Source organism: Sarcophilus harrisii, chromosome 2, assembly GCF_902635505.1.
Source record: "Sarcophilus harrisii chromosome 2, mSarHar1.11, whole genome shotgun sequence".
NCBI classification, from domain to species: Eukaryota; Metazoa; Chordata; class Mammalia; order Dasyuromorphia; family Dasyuridae; genus Sarcophilus; species Sarcophilus harrisii.
In genome coordinates this window covers 498,351,956-498,377,968 of record NC_045427.1, presented here as the reverse complement: position 1 = coordinate 498,377,968, position 26,013 = coordinate 498,351,956, and the positions used below count along the sequence as shown (strand labels likewise).

At 38.1% G+C, this 26,013-nt stretch overlaps 1 protein-coding gene across 11 annotated transcripts in view; it reads right to left on the bottom strand.

Annotated features, from left to right (window-relative positions):
* Positions 1 to 5,982: 5,982 nt before the first annotated feature.
* SEMA6D (semaphorin 6D) overlaps positions 5,983 to 26,013 on the bottom strand; it is a 70,010-nt gene continuing 49,979 nt past the window's right edge. For 2 of the 11 annotated variants that reach the window (XM_031955121.1, XM_031955122.1), the window contains exons 2-19: positions 23,838 to 24,003; positions 23,170 to 23,281; positions 22,533 to 22,593; positions 22,342 to 22,404; positions 22,135 to 22,236; positions 21,799 to 21,889; positions 20,399 to 20,518; positions 19,694 to 19,782; positions 18,426 to 18,643; positions 18,202 to 18,333; positions 16,945 to 17,100; positions 16,673 to 16,846; positions 15,018 to 15,158; positions 14,835 to 14,912; positions 14,339 to 14,439; positions 13,898 to 13,954; positions 11,974 to 12,141; positions 5,983 to 9,726 (exon numbers count right to left, since the gene is read on the bottom strand). In XM_031955121.1, coding sequence (XP_031810981.1) covers positions 8,447 to 9,726; positions 11,974 to 12,141; positions 13,898 to 13,954; positions 14,339 to 14,439; positions 14,835 to 14,912; positions 15,018 to 15,158; positions 16,673 to 16,846; positions 16,945 to 17,100; positions 18,202 to 18,333; positions 18,426 to 18,643; positions 19,694 to 19,782; positions 20,399 to 20,518; positions 21,799 to 21,889; positions 22,135 to 22,236; positions 22,342 to 22,404; positions 22,533 to 22,593; positions 23,170 to 23,281; positions 23,838 to 23,946 — 3,252 coding nt within the window. In that variant the 5' untranslated portion in view covers positions 23,947 to 24,003 and the 3' untranslated portion in view covers positions 5,983 to 8,446. The remainder of the gene's footprint in view (positions 9,727 to 11,973; positions 12,142 to 13,897; positions 13,955 to 14,338; positions 14,440 to 14,834; positions 14,913 to 15,017; positions 15,159 to 16,672; positions 16,847 to 16,944; positions 17,101 to 18,201; positions 18,334 to 18,425; positions 18,644 to 19,693; positions 19,783 to 20,398; positions 20,519 to 21,798; positions 21,890 to 22,134; positions 22,237 to 22,341; positions 22,405 to 22,532; positions 22,594 to 23,169; positions 23,282 to 23,837; positions 24,004 to 26,013) is intronic. The other 9 variants (XM_031955123.1, XM_031955124.1, XM_031955125.1 and 6 more) reach the window with 9 other exon arrangements.

Here is a 26,013-nt window from a genome sequence, read left to right as displayed (position 1 = left end):
TGTTATGTTAAACATCTTCCAAATTGTAACTCACTTCATCAAAATGTTATTTATATATTTAGAAAGACTTATAAAATGAAGAAATTTACTATGCAGCCTTGTAAATAATACTGAGGTCTTACTGTAATGTTCTTAATTCTTATAGAATATTCTATATAAAATATTCATAATTGTTTTATAATTAAAGTTTCATAATTTTATATTTAAAGTTTTAATAGTTGTAGGTAGAATAAATAATTATAATTACATAATATATGCTCTACTTTGGGGAGAAAAAGTTACTATTATAGTTACTGTAAATCCTTAGGGAATAAGTATAAAATAATATTGAGTCTTATATTAAATTATCCTGGAGGCTCAGGATATTCATTGTTGTTGTAGTTGCAAGAGTTTTGTAGAATAAAAAAGTAGAAATTGTTGAATAAGAGAAGTCTATAATTATAACCATGACAACTCAAATTCTATCTCTGTCACCTTAATATTAATATTCACCACAAATATTTGTTTTCTATTGTCACCTGTTTGGCAAGTAAGGAGAATGATTTCATAAAACTACTTAAAAAAAGTAAGGGGCTCTCTACTAGCTCTGGGATAAAATTCCAATTCTTCATTTTAACTTGAGTTGATCATTAATTTATGAAATTATGAAATAGGAGCAGGCACGCCTTGTTCTTGGGGTATTTTCTGGGAAAGACCTTGATGGGGAATGGAAGACAGAGCTGAAATCACATTTTAATAATCCCAGAAGGTGCAGACTGCACAGAAAGTACTGACAAGTGGGTAAAGGGGTACAGGGGCAGACAGCTTGGGGTAAGAAGTTTGGATGGTGAAAGAAGGCAAGCAATGGTGGAGAAGAGGAAGGGATAAAGGGGAGAAGCAGTGATCATCACTCTTATACCCATGGCTTAAAGTTGGGAACACTAGCCAGCATGGCCTGGAAGCAGAGGCAAGAAGGCTGGGGAAAGGCAGAAATCTGAGATCTCACTTTCATACAATTTTTTGGAGGAAACTGACTCGTATCTGTACCACGCTGGGATTAGTTCAACAACATGTGGTGGTTGTCCTTCATTCTCAAAGGGGACCATGACATCAGGGAAGTGTTGCCATGACATGCATCCAAATCTTTTCAGAGTTGTAAGTAAATTAACAAGTTCACAATCATCTCAAAATTATCAGTATAATTTAGTGATTTGCTTTGCCGTCTAGAATTTGTCTGGGATTTACATATCATAGGACTAAAAGACCCTGATAGCAATACCCAGATGGCTTCCCCTGATAGAGAACATATTAGCAGGATGTGAATTTTGGTTAATATATGATATAATTTGTAAATTATGCCCTTTTGATCTTTGGAACAGTTTGTTCATGACTTACAGATTCCCTTTTGCAATCTTACTTCCTGCTATTACCTTTATACTAGCTAGTTATAAACTTACTATATTAACTAAAACTGAGGAAAAGAGGGGTCAGAAGTGCCAGAACAAAGTACAATTTTAAATCAAGTCCTCTGAAGTATGGCTCCCATTCTAGTTATTTCATATTATTTGTCCTTTTTATACTCTGCTCTAATAAATCTAGTCTGCTAGCCATTTCCCATCCATAATACTTCCCTCCTGCCTATGATTCTTTACACAGGTGGTCCCCTATGTCTGGAATGTCACCTTGAATCATTAAATCCCTAGTTTTCTTCAAACTATAACTTAGTTGTCATTTTGTACACCAGGACTTTCACATTTTCCCTCTCTCCTTGAAATAATTTTTATTTGCTTATCTTTGTACTGGTTATTTCCTTCAGGAGCAGGAAAGCTCCTTGACAGCAGGGTCAATTGCTTGTTTCTCAGCTTTATATTCCCAGCACTCAGCATAGTGACTTGTACATTGTTATTATTCAGTCATTTCAGTTATATCCTACCCTTTACGACCCCGTTTGAGGTTGTCTTGGCAAAGATACTGAAGTGTTTGCCATTTCCTTCATGAGCTCATTTCTCAGATGAGGAAACTGAGGTTTAACAGGGTTAAGTGACTTGCCCAGAGTCATATAGCTAGGGAGTATCTGAGGGCAGATTTGAAGTCATGAAGAGTCATCTTCCTGACTTCAGGCCTGGCACTCTACCTACTCTGAGGTCTGGCTCCCTTATGAATTTAATTAATGGTTTGTTGAACTGATTTGAGCTGAATACCAGAAAAGAGTCCCTTGTCACTTGATAAGTTGGTGCCATTTTTTTTTTTTTTTTGCTGAGGCAACTGGGGTTAAGGGACTTTTACATGTTTTAATTCTTGGTTTGACGAATTAGCCAGGAAGTGTTAAGTGTCTGAGGTCAGATTTGAACTCAGGTCCTCCTGACTTCAGGGCTGGTGCTCTCTCCACTGTGCCACATAGCTGTCCCCTGGAAAATGTTTTATTTTTCCAATATTCTTACACTTTGCTCTCCTCCACATACTCTACAACTGGTCTCCTTCCTATTCCTGAGAAAGGAAGAAAGGCAAGAAAAGCCAATTTCTCTTCTCTTCTTTCTTTAAAAACAGGGGGAAACGGAGGGCAGCCGGTGGCACAGTGGACAGAATACCAGACCTGGAGTCAGAAAGATCCGAGTTAAATCTGCCATCAGACACTTCCTGGCTGGGTGACCCTGGGCAAGTCACTTATCCCTGTCTGCCTCAGTTTCCTCATCTGTACAATGAACTGGAGAAGAAAATGTCAGACGTCTCCAGTACCTTCCACAATGACAAGGGAAGGAAGAGTGGGCTCGGCCAAAGCTGGAGTATTTCCCATGAAGTCACCCTACCTGGGCAATCTTTCCCATTGTCAGGCTGGGCTACATCACCTACCTTAACTCTCAGGCCACATTTTCAGTGTATGTGCTACGTCTTGGCTCCAGGTGAAGCTCAAGCTATAAGGGTGGGCCACAGTAGGCACCTGGCAGAGCAGAGGCATCCCACCCAAGCTCTGGATTGCTTTCTCCCACAGTCCAGCAGCCGGACCACCCACAAGAAGACTCGGGAAAATAGGAAGACAAAGCCCAGACTACCACAGGCTTCCCCAACTTTCTGAGAGCCTTTCGCTGCTAGACTGTTCTTGTGCCGTCAATCTCACAAAATATGGTTCAAGTCTATCAGTAGTTCATTAGCAATGAAGACAGAACAAAGTGATTAAGCACCTGCTTTCTCCCCATGGTGTGTATCCTTTAAACTGGATATCCCAGAGCATCTTAACTGTAACAGGTCTAAAACAGAACTCCTTGTTTCCCCCTTCACTCACATCTTGCCCCCAACTTCCCTATTACATCCAGAGGCACTACTTTCGTTCCAGTAATCGAACTTTACAGCTCCAGTGATGTCCTCAAGTCTTTATTCCAGTCATCTTGTTGCCATCTTCTCTACCAGTGACTTTTCTTTAGAGAACTCTTTGGAACAACTACTTATTCCAGGGCCCAGTTGTCTGGATTGATGAATCAATGAGCACAAACTTGCATAATCAACCAGAGCTGACCAGCCTCAGACCTCTGGACTATACTTTCAGCTGCCCACGCTGGCCATTTTCTTGCCATTCTCTCTGCTAATATGGGCATATCCCTCCACCTCTTACTCTGGGGACTTTAATTAAATTAATATTATTATTCCTTCTGAAAAGCATGTCAATTGTTTAATCCCTTATGGCTCACCAATGGCTCCATCTCTTGTTTCTCCAGACCAAAATGCCTTTCTCTAGCTATGACTTTCCTATGCACTGTCCCCTTCTCAAGGGCAGGGACTGCTTAGTTTTTATATTTGTATCCTCAGTTCTTACCACTGTTTGGCACATGTTGAGCATTTAGTACTGATTCATTCTTTCTTTCTTCCCAAATAGCTTGTCTTTTCTACTTTATGATATCTCTCATCTTCCCCTCCCTAGCTATAGTTTTCCTATGTACTCTCTTCCACTATTAAAATATAAACTTCTTGAGGGCAGGGACTGTTTAGTTTTCGTATTCGAATCCTCAGTTCTTAACACAGTGTTGGCAAACACTGAAGCCTTAGTACTTATTCATTCATTCTTCTCATAGCTTGTCATTTCTACTTTATGGTATCTCTTTTCTATTCCCTTTTCAATTCCCACACAGCTGCCTTCTTAACTTAACTTAACTTCTTAACTCTTATCCCCACAATGTGGGCTATTGCAACAAAAGAAATGATTTGCCCCCTCAATTTCTATCTTCTAATATTCTTCTAAGTGATTTTCCCTCCTCAATTTTTATCCTATTTCAAGACATCCTCCACATAGCTTCCAGCATTTTCCCTAAAGAGCTAATCAGGCTATGTTACTTCCCTCATTAATAAACTTGAGTTTCCTCTCTATTACGTTTAAGAATAAATGTTAACAGGGCAGCTAGGTGGGGCAGTGGATAGAGCACCAGCCCTTTAGTCAGGAGGGCCTGAGTTCAGATCTGGCATCAGATACTTAACACTTCCTAGCTGTGTGACCCTGGGCAAGTCACTTAACCCCAATTACCTTAGCAAAAAGTTAAAAAAAAAAAAGAATAAATGTTAACTATTTTGTTTGGCATTTAAAGCTCTTCACAACCTGGACCCTAACCCGTTTCCAGATTTGGTGTACGTCATATGACACTCCATTTGCTAGCTCTCTACCTTTGCTCTGGGCATTTCCAACTCTCAAAAACATCCCATCCCCATCTCTGCCTCTTAGAAATCCTAGTTCCTTCAAGATTCAAATCAAATGCCACTTTCTAGGTGAAACCCTTCTTGACCTTCCTCAATTCCTAATATGTTTTGCCCACTACATCACCTCCCATCAACTTTGTAGGTAGCTATGTGGGTGGCTATTGCTTTCTTCAACAGAATGTAAGCTCCTTAGGACCGAGACTATTTTAGTTTTGTCACTGTATCCCTAGTGCCAAGCAGTGCCTGACAATAGTAGAAGCTTAAATACTTGTTAATTGACAGATGGTTGAGTGTAGCTCTTGGAGTCACACACCAAGAAACAAGGACAATCGGCTTAAAGCTGGTTGAGACCTTAGAGACCATCTACTCCCACCCCCTCCTTTTAACAGATATAGAAATCAAAACCTATGGCTCATAGTTACACAGGTTAAGTGACAGAACCTTGAAGCTAAGGCCAGAAATCTTCTTTGGAGCACAGAATTAGACTTGGAAATAGAATACAATAAATGGAGCAAATCTCTGAACTCTGAGTTTGGGGAAATCAGCTACACAAACCCTAGTAGTAGATCCCAGTACTATTCTACATGTAAAGTCAAAGATAGTTCTCCAACCTCTATCCAAAATACATTTTTAATTACAAAATCAATCACTCTCAAATAATTTCTAAATCTTTATTTTTACCACAACCACTCGTTTGCCTAGAAGGTACCTCCACATAGATAACATATTCACAGGAATCCAATTGGCCAGCTATAATTTAGAAATGAAATTTTAAAAGTGTGTGACTATCAAAGCCCAAGTCTTTTAAAATGTCTATATAATTATAGACATGTCCCATGATTCACTGTAATGCTTGTGTAATATATCTGGCTTAATTTAGACCTTTGAACAAAGTTAGACAGTAAGAAGATATCCGTAGGACCCTGAGACATAATAATAGGTTACAGTAACATTCATTCAGCATGATAGTAAATATTCCTAGTTTAGGAAACCGTTGGCTAAACTTTTAATATATGCAGAGTTAAACAATAAGTTATTTTTGTTTGAAAGTACTTTTTGGACCAGATCCATTACAACTGTTTGATGACCACTGAGTAATAGTGTGGGGTAATGGATAGAGAGCTGGCCTTGGAGACAAGAAAAACTAGGCTTTTGACCAAGTGTGGCCCTGGGAAAGTAACTTAATCTTACAGTATTCTGAGCAGCTCCCTAAGATACTTGCAGAGAAGGTGTTGGCTAACCTTTGACAGAGGGAGTTTCTTCACTCTCAATCAATGATATCACAGGTCCAGTCCCTATTCCCTTTAATAATAACAAGCAGGATGTAATCGAGTTGAATATTTTATTTTGACTTTACATGCGGTGTTAAAAACCCAAAGTACATAGTATTTACACATCCACAATACAAGTTTACAAGATATCTATACATGTTAAAGTACTCTATAAAACAGTATAGAGTAACTTCAATTTAGGGTTACTTTTTTATGCCGTACCATTAAAAAAGATACAATCTGTGTTTACCTTTGCACAAATGGATAAAGCATTTAAAAAAATTAAATTAACAGAATTGAGACTAGATTGAATGTTAGAAATTTCAACATAAATACTGATAGAACTCACATTACACTCTACAAGGCAGCACAATGTTACAGAAAGTTATCAGGGCTCACGCACAAGTATTGTTTCAGTTTTACACAAGTCAGGATTAATATTGGTAAAGTGAATTCAAACAAACATTTGTTGTGGGTGAACTGAGCAGTGTTTGTTGTTGGTGATTGTTTAATCCATTATTAATCTACAATAATTTAGTTGCACTATTGAAGTGTTTTAAGAACAAAGACGAGAGCTTTGGGGTTTCCAGAGTTCTCAGGAAATAATGCTCTTTATAAAGCAATATCCTTTAAGGGAAAAGAATAATTGCATTATTCTATGTTGTGTGTAAAAAAGCAAAAACCAAGAAGCAAAAACCTTGGCCTTCAGCAAATTCTCCTTCCCAACCCCCTGCAATGTAATCAGCATTATTCTCAAGATACCAGTTGAATTTTTTTTCTTTGTTCTAATAATCCACGAGTGCTCTCTGCCTTGGTTCTTTCTACATTAGTTTCAATAAGCAACATGTTAACTAAAACAGTCATCGGTGAGGCACATCCTCAACTGCAAGTGGTTTCAGTAAAACCACATAAATGATCTTTTACAAGATCTCGGCAGGTGTCACATTACCCTGGAAACCTCATTTAATTTCACATTCTAAGTGTTTCATCTGGAGGAAAACAGGAGTGGAATGTTCATCATGGCAAAGGATAGGCCGCAGCCCTATGATTGGACTGGTTTCTGTGTGTCTGTGTGTAAGTTTTAACCATTAATTGTTCTGGATCATTGTATGGTTTGTTTTTAAAATAAAAAAATCTTTTCAGGTGCTGGTTGAGAAATACAACTGGCACTCAGAAAATGATGTGCGATAGTGAGAACACCGGACAGATTCTAGTACTTTTACCATTCTCATGAATAAGGCACAAAATGCACAGATTCAGGTAAACCCACACATAATATTTACAGCAAATTGTCATAACCTGCATGACTTTGGAGAAAAATCTTCACATAACACAACATAAACAAAATGATTGCACTACTGTTAAGTTTTTTTTCAGACTGCTTCTGTAGGCCAATTGATGTTGACTTTCTCACACACTTAACAAAAAGGGAATAGATGGGGGACATGAATAGAGGTACAGGGGGAGAGGATAGGGGGGATTTTTCTACAGGGTAATATTGGACAGAACCAAAGCATAAGCTTGCATTGGTACGTCCAAAGTGAGAATGACTGGGGTTTGGATTCACAGTGGACAGGCAGCTCGAGCTACCAAATACTGGTGGAAAAACTATGGACTCATTTTTAATACCTCTTTCCCTCAAAACTGGCAAGATCATAATTGAAGGTCGGATGAATAGCAGCACAAAGTTCCTTAGGATTTTTTTATTTTACATTCTGGCACTGGGTCCCACATCATTCCAGCTAATCGCCTGAAACCTGGCTCCATTTTCTATCCCAAAACTCAACCCAGTGGACTGCTGTACAAAGACATCGGGGTCTGTTGTTCAGTCATGCTCAATGTAAACAATTCCATAGCATAAAAAAATGCAATGGGTACCTAAGTAGGTTCTAGTGTATACACAACACACACACACACACACACACACACACACACACACACGTGCGCAATCACAACAGTTTGTCGGTGGCACAGACAAAATGCCAACCATGAAAAAAAAAAATGCTACAGTTGGGCCAGAGACTGAATTTTCAGCAAATTGCTCGGTAACCTAGAAGTTCATTTCTTGGAGACATTACCATCCTTTTTTTGACATTTGTGCAAGAGGCAAGGTGAATGCATACATATTAAATGTTCACATTTAATGGGAAGACCACACAACACGGCAGTCTAAAATGAACCCATTTTCAAGTATTTGCTTACAGATTCTTCTGAGTACTGTATTTGCTATTTATTTATAACCGTCCAGTAGCCCCATTGCTACACCTCCTTAACTTCAAACAAAAGAAATGGAATGACCAGCACCTTCCTTTGTTTTTTTGTTTGTTTTCAGCAAGTACTTGGAAGCCTTGCAGTAGCTACATGTGGCAAGTTCGGATGTTGCCAAAGTCAAGCAGTTTCTTTGGCCACTTGGTTCTCTTTAAATACAAGTGAGTCTCTTGTCTTAAGGTCCCCACCTCCCACGTCCCCCCTACAACCGGTACAGCTAAAACACCCAGGAGCAGGACGCGCCAGTCTTAGTAGGTGTATTTGTTCAGCGGTCTGACTGACGGGGTCTGAGGGACGAACGAGGGTTTGGGGGGCACGTCGGGTTTTAAGGATGGTGTCCTCTTTATTCCCGTCCGCGGGAGGGTGCCGTTACTGGTATAACTGCTCTGTCTAGAAAGGGAAGGCTGCAGGTGAACGCTGACCGGCGTCCCCTGCATGTAGTCCATCTTCCCACCTCCTGAGGCAGGCACGTAAGCTCCACGACTAATACTAGGCTGTCTCGATAACAAAACACCATTGGGTGAGTTTAAGTTTTTAGGCATGGCTGAGATGGAGTGCCTCTGGGAGGAGTTTTTATGATAGCCCCTTTGTCTTTCCAAAGAAGTCATGGGGACCCCGGGGGCAGTGGGCACATCCACCCGCTTTGTGGGGCTATTCCTTGGGAGAGTAGAAGGAGGCGAATACAATGACGCTTCCCGGTTGGGGACTTTAGGTGGAACCTCGGACATATTTCCCATTGGATCCAGCATTAGGGTCTGGTGAGCCATCTGAATATCTCCCATGATGGCTTTGGGGTTACTGCTTGGGTCACTAAGATGTTTCAAGAGATCATTGAAAGTGTTTCTGGAATCAACAGAACGCCGGTGATCTCTTTTGCTGGATTTGGTGAGAGGGTGATCAATATTCTGAAGCTTTTTCTCAGCTTTATGAGCGTTAGAATTTGAGAAAGATGTATTGTAGTCATGGGTAGCATTTGGAAGAACAATGGCACTGGGAATGTGCCCGTGACTCAGTGGAGAGTGGGGTGGGGGGCTGGAAGGGAAAAACTGAGGGGCGTCTTTCCTTGAAGCACCATGAGCCTTTTCAGACTGGCTTTTCATGGACTGCAGGGTCTTCTGCTGAAGGACGGGGGTGGACTCAGGGGTGGGAAGGGCAGCCAGCTCCGGAGGCTGGCCACGGTGATCCATGATCATGGACTTTGTATCTCCGTTGGGCGGGAGCTCTTTACGGCTGGTCAGGAGGTTGGTGTACAGTTTGGGAGAATCAATGTTCTGCTGGTATTCCTTGACAGGGCTATCGAACAGACCATTCAGTTTGGCAAAGCTGCCGCTGGAGTCTGTACAGGACTGAGCAGACTCGGCGTCTTTGTGGATCTTCCTGGACTTCCGAACAAACAAGTCACGGTAACAGTAAACTGCCACGCCAGCGATGAAGGCCCCCAGCACGAAAGCCGCAAAGACGCACGTGATGAGAACGTTCATGTGTACCATCTGGTTGGAGTCTCCAGATTGTACCTCCCACCTTACACCTGTAATACACACGTAGGAAAGAAGGGAAGGGCTTAGTCACTCTTCCAGCAAACAGCTTTGGAAAAGAGTCATTATCGTCATGTTACAAGCAGAAGTACTTCCAGAGGGTTAACAAGCTTGGTTTGGAGGGACAGCTCCCACAACTTTTCTATGGAATTCCCAGGTGAAAGGATGGTGACAGCTGAAAGGGCTGTTATCAGAAGTACACATCCCTGCCTGTCCTTAGTTACAAGGCTTCCTTAACGATTGAGTGCTTGTCTGTTTACCAGTCTTCGACACCTCACTATTTATAGCATAAGCAGTTTAGATACTGTTAGTAACTTTAAGGATTTCTGCCAGAAAATTGGGGTTACAAGGTGTCTTATTGTCTAGCGAGGAAACTCGTCAATTGCAAAGGGATTTGTCTTATGTCTTTCTTGCTAACCCACAAATCCACAGCAAAGGGCAGCTGGTATTATGATAAACAATGTATGAAGTAACATAAATGTACACACCATGCTAATAGAATCTTGACAATTTGTTAGAATTTTGTTTTAATATAGTCACACATATTTTGTTCATATACTAGAAGCGTTCATTGGGTAGCTGTAAGTCGCTAGTTTCCCCGAGTGCGTTTGCTACAGTTATTTCTTTTCTTTCCCTTCCTGCCTGAGGAACACTCTTGAATTGTATTATAAAATCCACAGAGTCTAGTGAAATATACTAGTGAGGCAACAAAATACAAGAATCTTCAAGAGAGATATTTAACTCAGACCTAGAAGAAGAGTGGATTAGTTGGTAATTGTTGGAATTTTTAATGTAACCACAGACATCCCACAGTCAAAACAATGTTAGTTTAAGGAGGAACCTAGCTCTGTTACATGCAATAGACACAACTATCCCAGAGTGGGTGAAAATAAGAATAAGATTTTGAGATTTGCTTGCTTTTGGTTAGTTGTCAAGGCCTTCGAATATTAGTTTAGGAGTCAATGTTCAGGGTTATTATAGATTTCAGTGGCATTGTGTAAGGCTCAGAGAAAAGGAAGGATGAAAAGATTACTAAAACAAAAGAAAAAAAAAGAAACTAGAAAAAAGAAAAAGAAACTTATGAATGACAGAATAAAAAGAAACATAAAATCCCAAATCAACAAATAGAAATCATAAATGACAATGCACTGACAAAAAATAAAAACTGTTTGGAAACCTGATATCGTGTTAGATAAATAGTATAGTATGTATTTTTTTCCAGTACAATTTATCTAGTAAAAAGATCCAGCAAATTTTTTTTATTATTTCTTATAATAAAAATGAAAGATGTAGAAAAATAGTTGCTATTTTTTGTTGTTTATTATACCCATACCAGTTAATGTTTTATACAAATAAATATAGATGCCTGTGTGTATATATAGATATGTATATAGATACCTATATATTCATTCATTTAAATATTTTTTATTATTTATTTAATTTATATTATATACTTAATTATATTAATATAGCAAATTTATTTTTATATAATTTAATATATAAAATGTTTTATATATTTATATAAGTAAATGTATATGTGTATAAACATACACACATATATATTTCTATAAAGCATTAACTAGTATGGTTATCATAAGCAAGAAAAAATATATGTGTGTATATATATATATATATATATGTATTTTATGTATTACATATATGTGTGGGTATGTGTATACACAAATATTTTTATTTCTATAAAGCATTAACAAGTAGGAATATCATCAGCAAAGACAAAACATGTGGGTATACATGTGTGTGTGTGAGTGAATAAGTATGTATGTTTGATATGTGTAGCAAGAGTCTGGGCTGCTGGACACAATCTCTTAACTGTCCTTAATTTAGAGGGCACCAAATAGCAAGCACTATTTTCTGCTGTTGCTTAAAGGGCCCTCCAATTTCTTGCCCAATCTCTCTCAGACCATTAGCTCCTTCTGAGAGAAATCTACCATATCAGAATCACTTTCATGGCTGTTTTTTATCAGTCTTCTCTTTATGAATTGTCCACAGATGAAAGATCTGTTAAAGGACACATTTAGACTTAACCTAAGGAGACACAAGGGCCTGAGAGGAAAAGCTGTGCAAGCAATGATACCCAAAACTCTGCCAGTGTCACTTTTAAAAAGCCATAAAAGTAAAAGAAATTAAGGCACTCTCAGAAATTAAGTGTCCCTGCATTTGGAGCCTTCAAATGTCAGGTTTCCACTCAGTTTGTAATGTATTCCCTGGTAAGGCCTTACCCTTTGGGATACCTGATAAAGGATCAGTAAAATCAGAAGTGTTTGGTTCATCTTGAACTACAAATTTCCGGGAGCTCGTCAGTTTAGGTTTCCAGGAATCAATCACTTTGGGTGTTATTTCTGGGATACTTGCCATTGTGGTAACAGAAGATGAGGATACCTCCATGTCTGTGGTGGCAAACAGATTTTTATTAATGTGTGTGTACAGGGGAAAGAGGAATGTTCTTCTCCCCTCACTAGTCTGTGGCATTTCTTGCATATTAGAAGGGATATTGAAAGAAAGCTTCTTCCAGCTCTTCACACAAACGCATCTGAGGAAACTAAGCTGAATCCCTTCCCTTCCAAGGGAAGAACAAAAATAAAAAAGTACTTATGAAACAACATTAAACAGGTTTCAAAAATAAACAAACACAGGAAGTTCCCATTGAATACCCCATGGCCATTCATGTTATCCCGGGAGAGGGGAAAAAAAAATCATAGTCCTATTTAGTTTCTATTTCCTTCCCTTTAGAGAACTATTTAATTTCCTCCTTTTTTTTTTCTTTTTAAAAGCATATTCACGCAAAGTTTTTAAATGCATATTATGTGCCACATACGTGGATTTAGGAAAGCCTAATATATATTCTGAGCAATAAGCTTAATAGTCTGCTTAGAAAATAGCTGATCAGGTACATTTGAAAAATAGATTTTTGACCCAGGAAATGAAGTTCTTTTTTCATAAGTTCTTTTTTTCCCCTCTAAGGCAATTAGGGCTAAGTGACTTGACCAGGGTTACGCAGCTAGGAAGTGTTAAGTGTCTGAGGCTGGATTTGAACTCAGGTCCTCCTTGACTGTACCACCTAGCTGGGCCCATCGATATGTTCTGATTATGCTCTTGTTAGATATGAAAACTCTAGGTTTACAGATCATTCACCCCTCCCTCCAGAAAGATCATGGTCCATGGTAGAACCCTGAAGCTGGAAGTGCTGGATGCACTTTGCTCAAAGTTTCCCCCAAATCCCTGCAGAAATGTCTTCAGGAGAGTTAAGAGTTTCATGCAAAAAGAAATGGAATCAACAAGCAAAACAATGACTGCTTCCCTATAAAACATGCCTTCCTGTATCAAATTTGCCACCCTTTACTCTGAGAAATGAAGATGCCAGGGAGTTTTAGAAGTGCCAGTCGGAACAAAAACCATTGAATATTTTAGCATGCCTAGAATAGAAAGCAGCTAAGTGGATTTTCTGGAAGTTTAGAAAACAAAAGAAAATAAAAGATCAAAATTCTTTTAGGTAAAGACCTCAAGGATTACATTTCAGATGGGTGCAAATGGTCCCAGGTCAATCCACTGTGACAAGACACAAATGCAAGTCTGGAAACAGCCCACTGATATCATAACATATCAAGACTTGGTTTCTGTAATCCATTAACTAAAGGCCTCATCAGGCTAAAAGGCCTGATGATTTCTATGATCACAAAACACTCTGTAACATTTCTAAAACTTGTAAATACACATTTTAGCAAATGTGTATTTGTTTTATAAGTCTTAAGAAAGGTGAAGAGAGAAGGGGAAAGGCAATGAAATCTGCCATCCATTGGGCATAGATGGCCAAGTGAAGCATTCACAATGCAGGAGAAGGGGGAAAAAAGCTAGATTGACTTGCGTGCAGCTGAGATGCAGTCTATGTTAATTAGACTTCTTTAAAAAAAATTTCTTTTTTTAAAGGATGTGTCTTGGTAAATGATAAACTGTTAACATGCGGCTACACGGAGGTAATGTGTCCAGAAAGACAAAAGGTCTCTCACTACCATCAATGGGATTATGAGTCAAAGCACAAAAATGAAGGGCTGCCAAACTGCGCAAAAGGGGGGAGAAAGAGGGACTGAAAATGCTGAACTGAAGGAAAGAAAAAGTCATTAATTCAAAAAATTAAAAAAAACTAACCAGATGTTGGACCGCCAAATATTTTGTAATCTGGTGTAGTTGAAGTAGGCAAAATTTCTAAAAGAATTAAAGGAACAAGTAATCAGTGCAAAGTAACCAAAAGAAAGCAAAAATTTATAAATTCTATGTAACTAAAAAAAGTCAAACTAAAAGACTGCCAATTCAAAAAACAAAAACAAAAAACAAAAAAACCTATTCCAACACTTTTCTGTAGATTTCCTAAGCAGTTTTAAGAGGTGAAGAGGAAAAAAAAAAAAAAAAAAGGAAAACTTCCTTATTGAATCCCCAAGACCAAATAACTTGGCTTTTGCGAAGTTTTAAATTAAATGCTAGGTGGTAAGGTGAAAAGTGTCCTTATTAAAAGGTCAATCATCAAGTAATGTCCACATGCGAATGTGGCCATCGAGAGCTGCGCAAGAAGCCCAAGTGATCTCGTCTTACCATGGCAGTCCCCAAGTTGTGCTGTGTTGCCATATTCTGTGTCTTGCTCATATCCTCCAGCACTGTGGTTATGGGAAGCAAAGAAGTCCTCAGTTAACAACCTTCATAGGAATACAAGTGACAATCAAAGCAGGACCAAGAACATAAAACTGGTTAGCAAATACAGGATGGGGGAAGTTCCCCCCACCACCACCAAAAAAAAGCAGCAGCAGCAAACAATATCACCTACAAATATCCCCTTGCTACAATGAATGTATATGCTGAATAACATATTAATAAGGATGCTTAAGATAATGGAACAGTTATTCAGTTTTTCCTCCTCCACCCATATATATTCCTTTTCTGTCTGTGCTTTTCCTGTCCTTGTCTTTATGTCCATGCTCAATAAGAGTGGAAAAACAAATTCTTACAACTCTGCTAGAATTAAGGGCCTTAGGACAACACACCATCGAATGGAACAACTGAAATTCTGCCTAATGTGACAATGGGCACTTACAGCATCCCAGGTTTCACTCGGCCACAGGCTCCCTGGCTTAGCCAGCCACAGTAAGGGTCCCGAGAAGCAATGCAAGATCTGTACAAAAAATGAGAATAGAAGGTAACTTGGGTTCTTTCCATCACCAAAGGTCTCCATGTGGGCAGCTTCCAGGTTAAGGAGAAAACAAGAAAATCAGCTTACTTTTTACACGACCCGTAACGCTCACAGCGGCTGAGAGGAATTCTAATAATGCAGCTGGAGAAGGCCACATACAAGGCATGGTGATCTTGATCCAGCTGCAGAGAGATGACCTTTCTGTCCTCTTCACTCTCAGCATTACACCTGTTTGGGTAGGAAACAATTTGATGTTTTAAGTTAGATACCACATGAACTGGAGAAGAAGGATCTGGATTCTAGCAATCTGCTGAAACCAGGTGGGTCTTCAGAAATCAGATAACTTCTCTTAAAAGTAACAATGCACATGTTCAATCTTCTACTTCTTGGAGAAAGATTGAGCCCAAGCAAGTTCGGTTTAAGGCTGGATAAACAGTTGCTAAAAACTGTCAGGAGAGGAATTTTGATGACCCCTAATAGATACAGAATCAGAATTTCTACTTTTAAAAGGGAAAACACAATGTTATGGGACAAACATTTTCCTATGAATGCAATTTTCCTATGAATGAAAAAGTGTCAGATTTAGGATTCAGAGGCTCTGGGTTTGAAACAAAGATTTCTTGGACAATTTAATAAATGTTTCTGGGCCTCAGTAATATCTACCTTTGTAATAAATATCTAACCTCAGTTCAACTAGAAAAAGTTGGAGTCACCTTCAAAAGAAAACCAATAAGGATGTCACAGAATAGACTCAGAAATGTATCTCTGTCTATACACCAGAGAGAAAAGGGAATCTCATCTGTATTATCAACTTGGTCTTAGGATCAGATAATTTTGCTGGTTTTTTTCCCCTCAAGGATTTCAAAGACTCTGTGTGTGTGTGTGTGTGTGTGTGTGTGTGTGTGTGTGTATGTAATGATAATAGATGTCAAAAGCCTGATCAAATTTAAAGGGGGATAAAAGGTTCTTAAAGATTGTCAGTTTTTGAGTTGGGTAATGCACAACAGAGAAACATGACTTTTACTGGAAACAAAGAAAACAGTTTATACTTCAATATATTTATTACCTCCTTCTTGGAAGGGAAGAAATATAACACAGAAAGAATAATGGATCTGGATTTGAATCCCCACACTGCTATAGTAAAAGCATCCTTTACAATGCTTTTATCCAACTCTTTTATTCTGGTGATCCAAAGGATCTTATTTCATGAGGAGTTAAAGAAAACACTGAAACAGATGTGTAAAAATTCTTTTTTTTCCACTTGTAATTGTAGGCTAGCATGTGGCATCCTAAAATATCTCTGCAATATAATAGGAGTGGTGTTGGGTGAAATCAAGAGCAGATACATTTTTAGCCTGCTCAGTAGTTCACCTTACTGACAAATCTGGGATCATTTTTGTTGACACTCCCATACCAAACCATGACTACTTTATAGATCAAGGAGAACAGATTGCTTTATTCACTCAACTCTATGTGACCCCATTTGGTTTTGTTTTTTGTTTTTTTTGTAAAGAACCTGCAGGCATTGGCCATTTCCTTTTCCAATTCATTTTACAGATGAGGAAACTGAGGCAAACAGGGTTAGGTGACTTGCCCATAGTCCCACAAATAATAATAAATGTCCAAGGCCAAATTTGAACTCATGAATCTATTCGCCTCACTATCCCCAGAAGGAATTTAGAGGGAAAGCGCTGAAAATATTGGGGCAGTGCTAGAAGAGAGTTCTTGTAAAATATACTTACTTTGCATGGTTGAAAGCATCAATTTCTTCCAGTAACACGCTGTCATTCAAGGAGAAAGGACTAGTCTTTGCCAGGATCTTAAGTACCACTCCAGCTTCTGAGCCAAGGAAGATGACTGTGTAGTTTTGGTGTGGTCCGGCTGAATGATCGACTGCGATCGAAGTCAACCTGTACCTACCCAAGGAAAAGGAAAATGATGTGGTCAAGTTGAGGGCTGAGCCAACGAACAATGTTTCTAGTAGACCCAAGGGTCATTTCTTGAGCAAGCCTACCTGACTCGAGTCTTTGTGAACCAGGGCTCCTCAATGATGGACGGGACAGCAGAATCCATCAATGGATGTGATTTGATGAAGGACAAAGTTTCATCAGGGAAATCAATTGAAGTTTTGTAAGCCTCTGCAAGGCCATGCTTTGCACAACAGCCAGGCCTGAAAGGACCAACACCAATTAATTTTTCTTTCACTAAAATCAAAGTTCCAGCATGCTAATGAAGTTAGTAACACAATGTGTAAGAGAGAAATGAGGGTGTCATCTTTATTTGGGGAAAAATATTTATTTTGCTTGACCTCAGAGGGCACAACCAGTAGCAATGGGTACATGAAGCAGAGAGGCATATTGAGGCTTGAAATAAGGAGATATTTTCTAACAGTTAAGACTGTCCAAAAGTGAAATGTGATATCTCAAGAAGGGACAAGTTCTCCTGTCACTGGAGATTATCAAATGGATCTTATATGAATACTTGCAATATGTTGCAGAGAATATATAAGGTTTAGGTATGGAACGGATTAGATCAGGGACAATTCCTGGGTTCAGAGACTCAGAAGTAGTCTGTCAATAGATTTTAGGTCTATGATTTTGGACTGGGGGAAAGTTACATCTATATTTCAATATAATTGGTTTCCTTTAAGAGCCTAAGTAACTTATTTTATTCACTGAAAAAACATTCAGAAAAGGGGTTCACAGGTTGTTAAAGGGGTCTGTCTGTAAGTGAGAAAAATAATAATTCCTGGACTAGATGGCTTTGGAAGCTATCCCTATTCCAAATGGGAGACTGCATGATTCCATGATTCTGAAAGGACAATAGAGAGGGGCAGGGGAGTGCTGAAGAGATAGAAAGAAGAATTGCTATTTCCACTTACATGATTATCCTTCCATATTTGACAACTTGCAAAAGTATTATTCACAAACCAACTTTACTGACAAATTATTAAGGAAATTGAAGAGGGAATTTCAGCACTTTGTGGGAAGTTGGAATTGGAAACTTCCTTTTTTCTCTCCCAAGGCTAAGAGTCTACAATTCTGTGATTCTTTACTATGTTAGGAGTAAGACCTCCTAACTCAGATCTTTTTTCTTTATTCCTTCCTTTCTAAAATTCTTCTCTTCTTCTCTCCCTCTCTCTATTCTTTCTTTCTTCTTTCCTTTCTTCCCTCCATCCATTCCTCTTTCCCTCCCTCTTTTCCTTTCTCTTTTGCTTTCTTCCTTCCTTCCTTCCTTCTTCTCTCCCCTTTTCCTTTTTTTTTTTTTTTACCTTGGCTTTGGGACTTTGTCTTCAGGGACTGCTGTCCAGACAGAATCTGGGGTCTTCTGTTCTTTAAACCTTCCTTTGAATACTTTTTCAATGTCATCCATGCTGAAAGCACACACAGCTGAACCAGGGATACTGCAAGAAGACAGAAAGAAATAAAAATTAACTGGGAGATTCTAACAAGGAAGCCAAGAACTTTTCTGAAGGTCAGGCACTGAGTCCCTTACCTGTTAAGCTGTGTGGTAAATACGCCAACCACAGTGGGGATGCCATTGATTTGTATGATGTCAGTAATGGACTGAAGGACATCAAAGTAGAAAAACGAATCCCCAGGGACAGAACAGTTGAGTCTGGCTTTGAGGAAAGAAGTCCAGTGTTTCTCCAGGACCCGCTGGGATCCACCCATGTCGTTTTTGCATATACGGGCCACTCGAGAATACACAGCCTGTCCAAGAAAAAAGAACAGCAGGGATGTGAATGCGGGGGGGAATCAGTAGAAGGAAAGCTATTTTGTAATAGATCAATACAAGATGGGAAGACTGTCTAATTTAGAAAAAACTTTTTTTTTCTTTTACAAAAAGAGTTTACACCAGACTAAGCAAATCAGAGAGAAGGGCTATTTTAATAATAATAGTTAGCACTTATTTATATAGTGCTTTAAGATTTGCAAAACACTTTATAAATTTTATCTCATTTAAATTTCACCATAACCCTGGGTGGCAGATAATAATGTTATTCTCGTTTTACAGAGATAGAAATTGAGGCAGAGATTAAGTGATTTGTCCAGAGTCACACAGCTAGTGTCTGCAGTCATATTTCAACTCAGGTCTTCCTGATTTCAGATACTGCACTCTATCTATTGAGCCACCTGGCTGCCCCTCCCAGACATGATCTAATGTTTTTCCAGATGTTCATACTGTCCATGGAATCTAATATTGGCAGAAAAGTGTATATTTATGTGTATGTGTATGTGCATACATGTGTATATGGGGGTGGGGTGGAAAGTAATAATATGTCAGTTATTATAGAAATACTCATTTCTAAAGAAGTCTATTCTTAAAATAGCTTTGTGTCACTCAGGGGGAAAAAAGGACTAGATTTAGAGGGTTAAGAAACTAGCAAAGACCAGGAACTCTTTTAGTTCCATGAAGAGAGAGAAAATAAGAACCTCAAAGCTGATGTTTCTATTTTGGACATTGTTCAAGCCTCCCCAGGAGTCACTCCCCCAAGCTGATGGCTGTCTGGCTAGAAAGGATGCAAAGAGGTTTATTGAATATCCCAGTGCTTTGCCTGAGATCACATAACTAGTAAGAGGCAAAGCAAGCTAGGATTTGAACTCTGACTCTAAATATAATACTCTTCTCAAGAGAGCCAAAAAGACCTTTTTGGACTATATGCAATACACCCATACAGGAGAAAGGTATCACTAACTTTCCCAGATCATCCTCTTACTCCCACACAGTGTCACATAACACGTCTGTTATCATATACTTGCCTTGCCTAAATTATTATGTTCTACAGCAATTTCTCGAAAGAAGAAATAAACATAGTTTCCATATTCTATGGCATGAAGAAAGTGTGGCTCTGAAAGAAAAATCGAAGACAAACTGGTATCTAAAGGAGAATTCAATTAGTATTAGACACTGAGTGCTATGAATGACTGACAGATGTCTCTTAGTTACATACAAACAAGTCAACAGGAACTCTGATATGCCAAAGATTTTAAGGAGTTCAAATATGGGTGTATTCAAGCTTCAATGAACTTAAGAGTCTTTAATGTCAGCTAATGGACTGTAAAAAGGCCTAGAGGGAATTATGCTACAGCAAAGGTCTTTGTTTCTACAGATTTATTCATTAACCTATTTAACTAGGAAAGAAAAACTCTTAAAAGTCGAAATAAAACCTTGAATTCCAGGCCCAGAATAACAAGTTCATTTATTTCAGTTCTTACATTTCTACACATTTATCACATTCATCCCCACTAGGATATTTTAAAAATGCAAGGATGTGCTAAGGATCATATAGAAAAAGAGACTGGTTGAGGTTAGATTGCCAATCCAGAGCTTCCTTCCCTAGACCCTGCCAAAAGCATTTTGTGATACAGCTAAATAAACAGTGCTCTGTCATTGAACCTCCTCCCTCCCAGGGCTTTTGGCTGGGTCATCCTAGGCTCTAAGATGCCCCCATTCTTCAAAGGTACCTTTTATCCACTTGGAGTCATATTTTATGGTCCGTAGGGCGGATCCATCACCCATGCTCCGATAAATGACTGCATCACTTGCCAGGAAGTCGGCTACTGTTGCAGAGTACAGTTTGCCATCTGAAACAAGAGTTCTGGATTTGGTATAGCAAGTGAACAAAACATGAAGCAAAGGGCAGAGGTAAGCACAAGGGTCAATGCAAAGATAACTAAGAGAGGTTTCCATTTCTCAGAGAGCTTATGAACTTGTATTCACAATAACAATACTTTGCATATCTGTCATGTGGGAAAAGTCTCTTGATTTTTCTGTGCCGCAGAACCCACATCTGAAAACAGTGGCTGGCTCAGATGGTCTCTAAGTTATAAGTTCATGTGGATATACACAAAAATCCTTCGAGATAATCAGAGCAAATACTAACAACTAGCATTTATTTAGGGATTGGCATTTGCAAACAGTTTACATGCTTATCTCATCTAATCATCCCAACAATATTGGGAAGTAGAGGGGTTTTTCTCTTTTATTTGAACCTGTAATTGTACCTATATGAGGAAATCTTGGTAAGGAAATTTCCCCAAAAGATGCAAATCAACAACTCCTCTATAACTTAAAAATCTTATGAGACTTTCCTTGGAACACTTAGTAACTTACTAAGGGTCATTCATCTAGTGTATATCAAAGGCAGCACTTGAATCCGGGTATTTCTGACTCCAATGGTGGGCTTCTGATTACTAAACCTTACTGCATCTCATGATATAGGTACCCACAGTATTACTATACCAATTTTACAGATGTGGAAATAGATTCAGAGAAGTTAAATGAGTTGTCTGTGAACACATAAGTATCAGACACTGGATTCAAATTCAGGGCTTTTTTAATTTAGAGCTATCATATAAAAATCATCTAGCAACCAAATTACTCTGTCCCTATTGTATCATTATTTTTATTTTACAAATTAGGAAACTGAGACACAGAAAATTGCTTTCCAAATTCATAGAGCTAATTAAATGGTATCACTAACTTCTAGGATTAGAAACAAGCTTTCCTGGCTTCATATAGAACAATCTTTTTGCTATAATACATACAATTTATTATCATATATATGTATGTATATATAGACAGAGAGCATATATATATATATATATATATATATGTATGTGTGTGTGTGTGTATAGAGAAAGAGACAGAGACAGAGACAGTCACTTCTCTTTTGGAATTATTACAGTTTTCATTGAAATAATTTCACTTTCCATCAATGTCTTCTGGAAACCTATTTAAAGATCTGATTTTCAGCACACCTGTGTGAAAGAAGCTAACCAAGTAGCCACTGACTTTCCTGTAAAAAATTATTCATCCTCTTTAATGTCAAGTTATTTGGCATCATGACTAAAAAAGATCTTACCAGCAAAGAGGGCAACATTGGTTTGTCTGGCATCAAATGGGCATCTTGCCAAGCCACTGATTTCTTCCCCATCATATTCTAAGGTATTCAACTGCAGAAGGAGAATAAAGAGCAGGTATCACATCTGTTCTATGTACCAGTTTGAAAGCAACTATGTTTGACTTCTGTTGTAATTCTAAATGACAAATTCTGTCTCTGTCTCTATTTTTCCTTAGCATTAGAGAAAAAAAAGTCACTAGGGTACAGATTAGAAAACTCAACTCTGACACTGAAATAGTGAAGGTTTAAAAGACTATAACAATAACAAATAAATCATATCATATCTAACATACTTACCCTATAGTATCTGCACATGGGATTAAATGCATTTGTGCCACAGACAAAAACCATCTCATCATTTCTTGGAACAAACACTTTAATAAAGTTGTGGCACTCATCCTAAAAAAGAAAAATCAAGTTACACATTAACAATTTATTTTTCACATGGCTCTCTGATAGCATTTCCAACTTCAACTACTCCAAGCTTTTCACAGTTGAACTCACTTTGTGTTTGCCCTTCATGGCACAGTTTTCTCGATCCTGCTGCCTTGATCTCCATGTTAATTTCTGTTTTAATCAAATAAAAAAAGGGATTAATTTTTTACTTTGGAAATATTTTCCTGGAGAAGGGAGATGGATAGGGGAGGTAGAAGATGGGTAAATTTAAATCAATTTCATTAAAAAGAGCTGCTTACCTTACTTGGTATCACTTCTGTTTTGGGGATTTCATTTAAATTTACAGTATAAACTTGATCTCTGTTGGAAATAAGAGAATAGGCCATGTTATTAGAAGACATAAAATGAAAGCCTGTTGCTGTTTTTTGTTCATTTTTACAGATCTGTCTCTCTAATATGTTGTAGAGTCTTTAGAGATTGCTCACCTAAGGAAACAATTTAGTCAACAAAGGGCATGTTTTCCTTGGTAAGACACCTTTGGATTGCTTCCCTACTCAGAGAGAGAGTGTTATCAGGGTAGCTCAGAGTATGAGCATAAACATACTTGTGATATTCAGCTGGCTCATTCCATGTTAAGAAATAGGGAAGAATTATTTTCCAGCTATTCTCTAGTTTTCAGGAAGAACAATGAAGTGTGAGATCTTAATAGCTACAGTAACAAAGTGCTGATGAATGCTTTGTCTCTGCTGTTTTCCCTGCTACAGAACTCTGGGAATTTTCTGGGTAGCTTGGTTTCCCCCCATACCCCTTTTATCCTGCCTACTTCTGATTTTTGATCGCTATCTACATATTGCTTTTTCATGAACTAGATGCATTAAAGCATGCCCCACTAGAGAAAAGAATTTTAATCTAATAAACCAACGAGAGGAAAATTACCTGCCAGCAATATAAAGTGTGTCTCGAATTTTCAACATCAGCTGAAAGTCCAGCCTGTGCTGAGATTCATTGCCTGAAGGGCGTCCTCTAAAAACTGGATATTGCCTTGAATCTGCAAGTAAAAATGGCCTGCACCATCAGTCAGGATTATGGAGTTGGAAGATCAATAGACAGCATTGATTAGCTGTATATACTAGTTGTAGAAGGGTTTTAACTAAATTCCTTTGGTAATGTCTTGAATGTAAATGAATAAAAGATGGGAAATGTCAGCAAATGGTCTTTTTTTATATTAAAATTACATGACTTATTTTTGATTGATTTGGAAAAGAACACCTGAACAAAACAACCTGATTTGTTTTGGGGGGGGGTTAAAAAAAAAGAGGAAGGAAGAAAAGAAGGAAGGAAGGAAGGAAGGAAGAAGGAAGGAAGGAAGGAAGGAAGGAAGGAAAGAAAGAAAAAAAAGGAAGGAAGGAAGGAAGGAGAGAGAGAGAAAAAGAAAAAAGAAAGAAAGAAAGCTAAGAAATAATTAGGGACAAATTCAAAATTAAAAATGTTTTTAAAAAAAGAAAAAGCAAATAAAAATTCCTATCTCTACAAAACATGCTGAGGAATTAAGAACTAAAGTGCCTCTTTCTTTTGAAAAAGGAATCATTTTATGGCTTACTTACAGTGGTAATCAACGGTATTGATAGGTTCATCATCCTCAGGAAAGCTGACTGCCCTCAACTGGGAGATGGTTATTAGCAGTATATATGCACAAAGCAGGGGGGGCCTCATGGTTGGCCAAGGGGGTGAAAAAGAGCAGCGCCTTCCTTAGAAATCCTGGTTAGCTACCTGAAAAACAGAAACAGGTTGAAAAGATTTCTGTGTTGAGATAAAACTGTTTTCTCATTTGTAATCAGCTCAATTTCACCAGCACCCCCTTTCTTCCCCTACCCATGAATGCTAGCAGATCTGGATGAGGCACCTTTACAAACACAGAGAGAAGGTGGCAGCATTCCAGAACTGATTAAATTTAGCATCTGGGAAGCGTATGGATGTTTGTGAATTTTTAAGGCAAATTTACAAGCTTTTTTTTTTTTTTGGAGGTAACTATGTATGTCATCACAGCAAAGTCACAAGAACCATAGACAGAAATGCAGGCTGCTGACTTGGCAGGAAGATGGTGAAAGTTGGGATTAGAATTTTAATTAAACTGCAATTTCGTTCCCTTCCCCCAAACCCCCTGAATAGCATCCAATACAGAATTTCCCTCCATCTCATAAAATGTCTAAACTGCCTTCACAGATATCCTGAGAGATAATGACAGCCGTCACCCTAGTAACCTATTGGCTGAAGATGGTGTAATGCTATTGCTGTAAGCATAATGAGGAATTTAAACCCCAAATTTGTGAGTAGTTTTTGTTGTTATTTTGTTTTATTTATTCTGAATTTGGCAGTAATCAACATGTAACAGCCATAAAATAGATGCCCTAGAATAGAAAGACAGGTGAGATTGGCAAAAGAAAACTAATAGGAAAAAATATATACAGGGAATATTACATTGTAATAATACAGGGAATGTACAATGTAGCAAAAAAAAGATGGCAGAGCTTAAATAGCTGAGTTGATAAAGAGATCATCCAGGTATAAATATTTTTTAATGAAAGCCCTCAGACATATGCCACATTAAAATGTGATACTAGAATTTACAATATTAGAATATAATAATGATATATAGTATAATTATACACAATACATAATATCATATTGTATTAATAAAATATAATTATGTTATAATTTTAATTTATTATAAGTTATAATATTTTACTCCAAGTTTTAAGATCATCTTATCTAGCTTTTTAATTTTCACATGAGGAAACTGAGGCCCCAAGAGAGTAAACTACTTGTTCATGGACATGTATCAAGTTATACAGAATTCTAGATTGAAAATTAAAACAAATCTTACAAGGTCATTTTATCCCATCTCTTCTTCACCCTATTTTTAAAATCAGATATCTCAAATAAGGAGTAAAATGTACAAGTGGGATTCTGATATCAAATCCTGCACTTTTTACATAGAAACAAATTAATTAAATTGTTGTGCTTTTCCCACTCCCCCTTGTACAGCATAAAAACAGTGATAACTGAGGCTGGATGATCTGCTGGGAATGTGGGGGTAATCCAATGGTCAGGGATTGAACCACATCTCCCCTATGGTCCTTAAGATTACAATTCACCAAATAAAACATTTACTCTAGAGGATGTTATTAAAACTTAATTAATTTTAAAAACAAAGCAGCCACCAAAACCCCAGCTCTCCTACTCTACTCTTTTGATAGCTCTCAACGGGATGGATGGGTATATACATAAAACTCCAAAGACCCTATTTTGCCCAGACTATTTCTACCAGTTTGGATTGCCATCTGTTATAAAAAATACCTGGATTTTCTCCCCATTGCAAAGCTGAAGTGAAAGCATGAGATCATTCAAACTACAAGAGAATTTCAACCTCTTGGCCAGAGGCAACAAGATTGCTTCTTACATGGTTCTTAGAACAATCATACATGTAAATGGGAGTTTGAGGAATGCTGACATTGTAAAGAGAGAACAATTCTGGAATAAATATATTGAAGCTCAGATGAAAGGTATCTTAGCCTCCAAAAGCTTTTCCTAAATAGAAGATAGAGATGAAAATAGGAAAGTGTTGTAGAAAAACTGAGGTGGGGGAGAGGCAGGGCAGTGAAGGTCAGAAATCAGCATGATTATTTTGACTTGAGAAGGAGGGCAAAGATCAGCTTATAAAATCTGACCAGGAAAAAGGAAACTAGACCAGAGATATCTGTAGTACAAGACTAGGAAAAC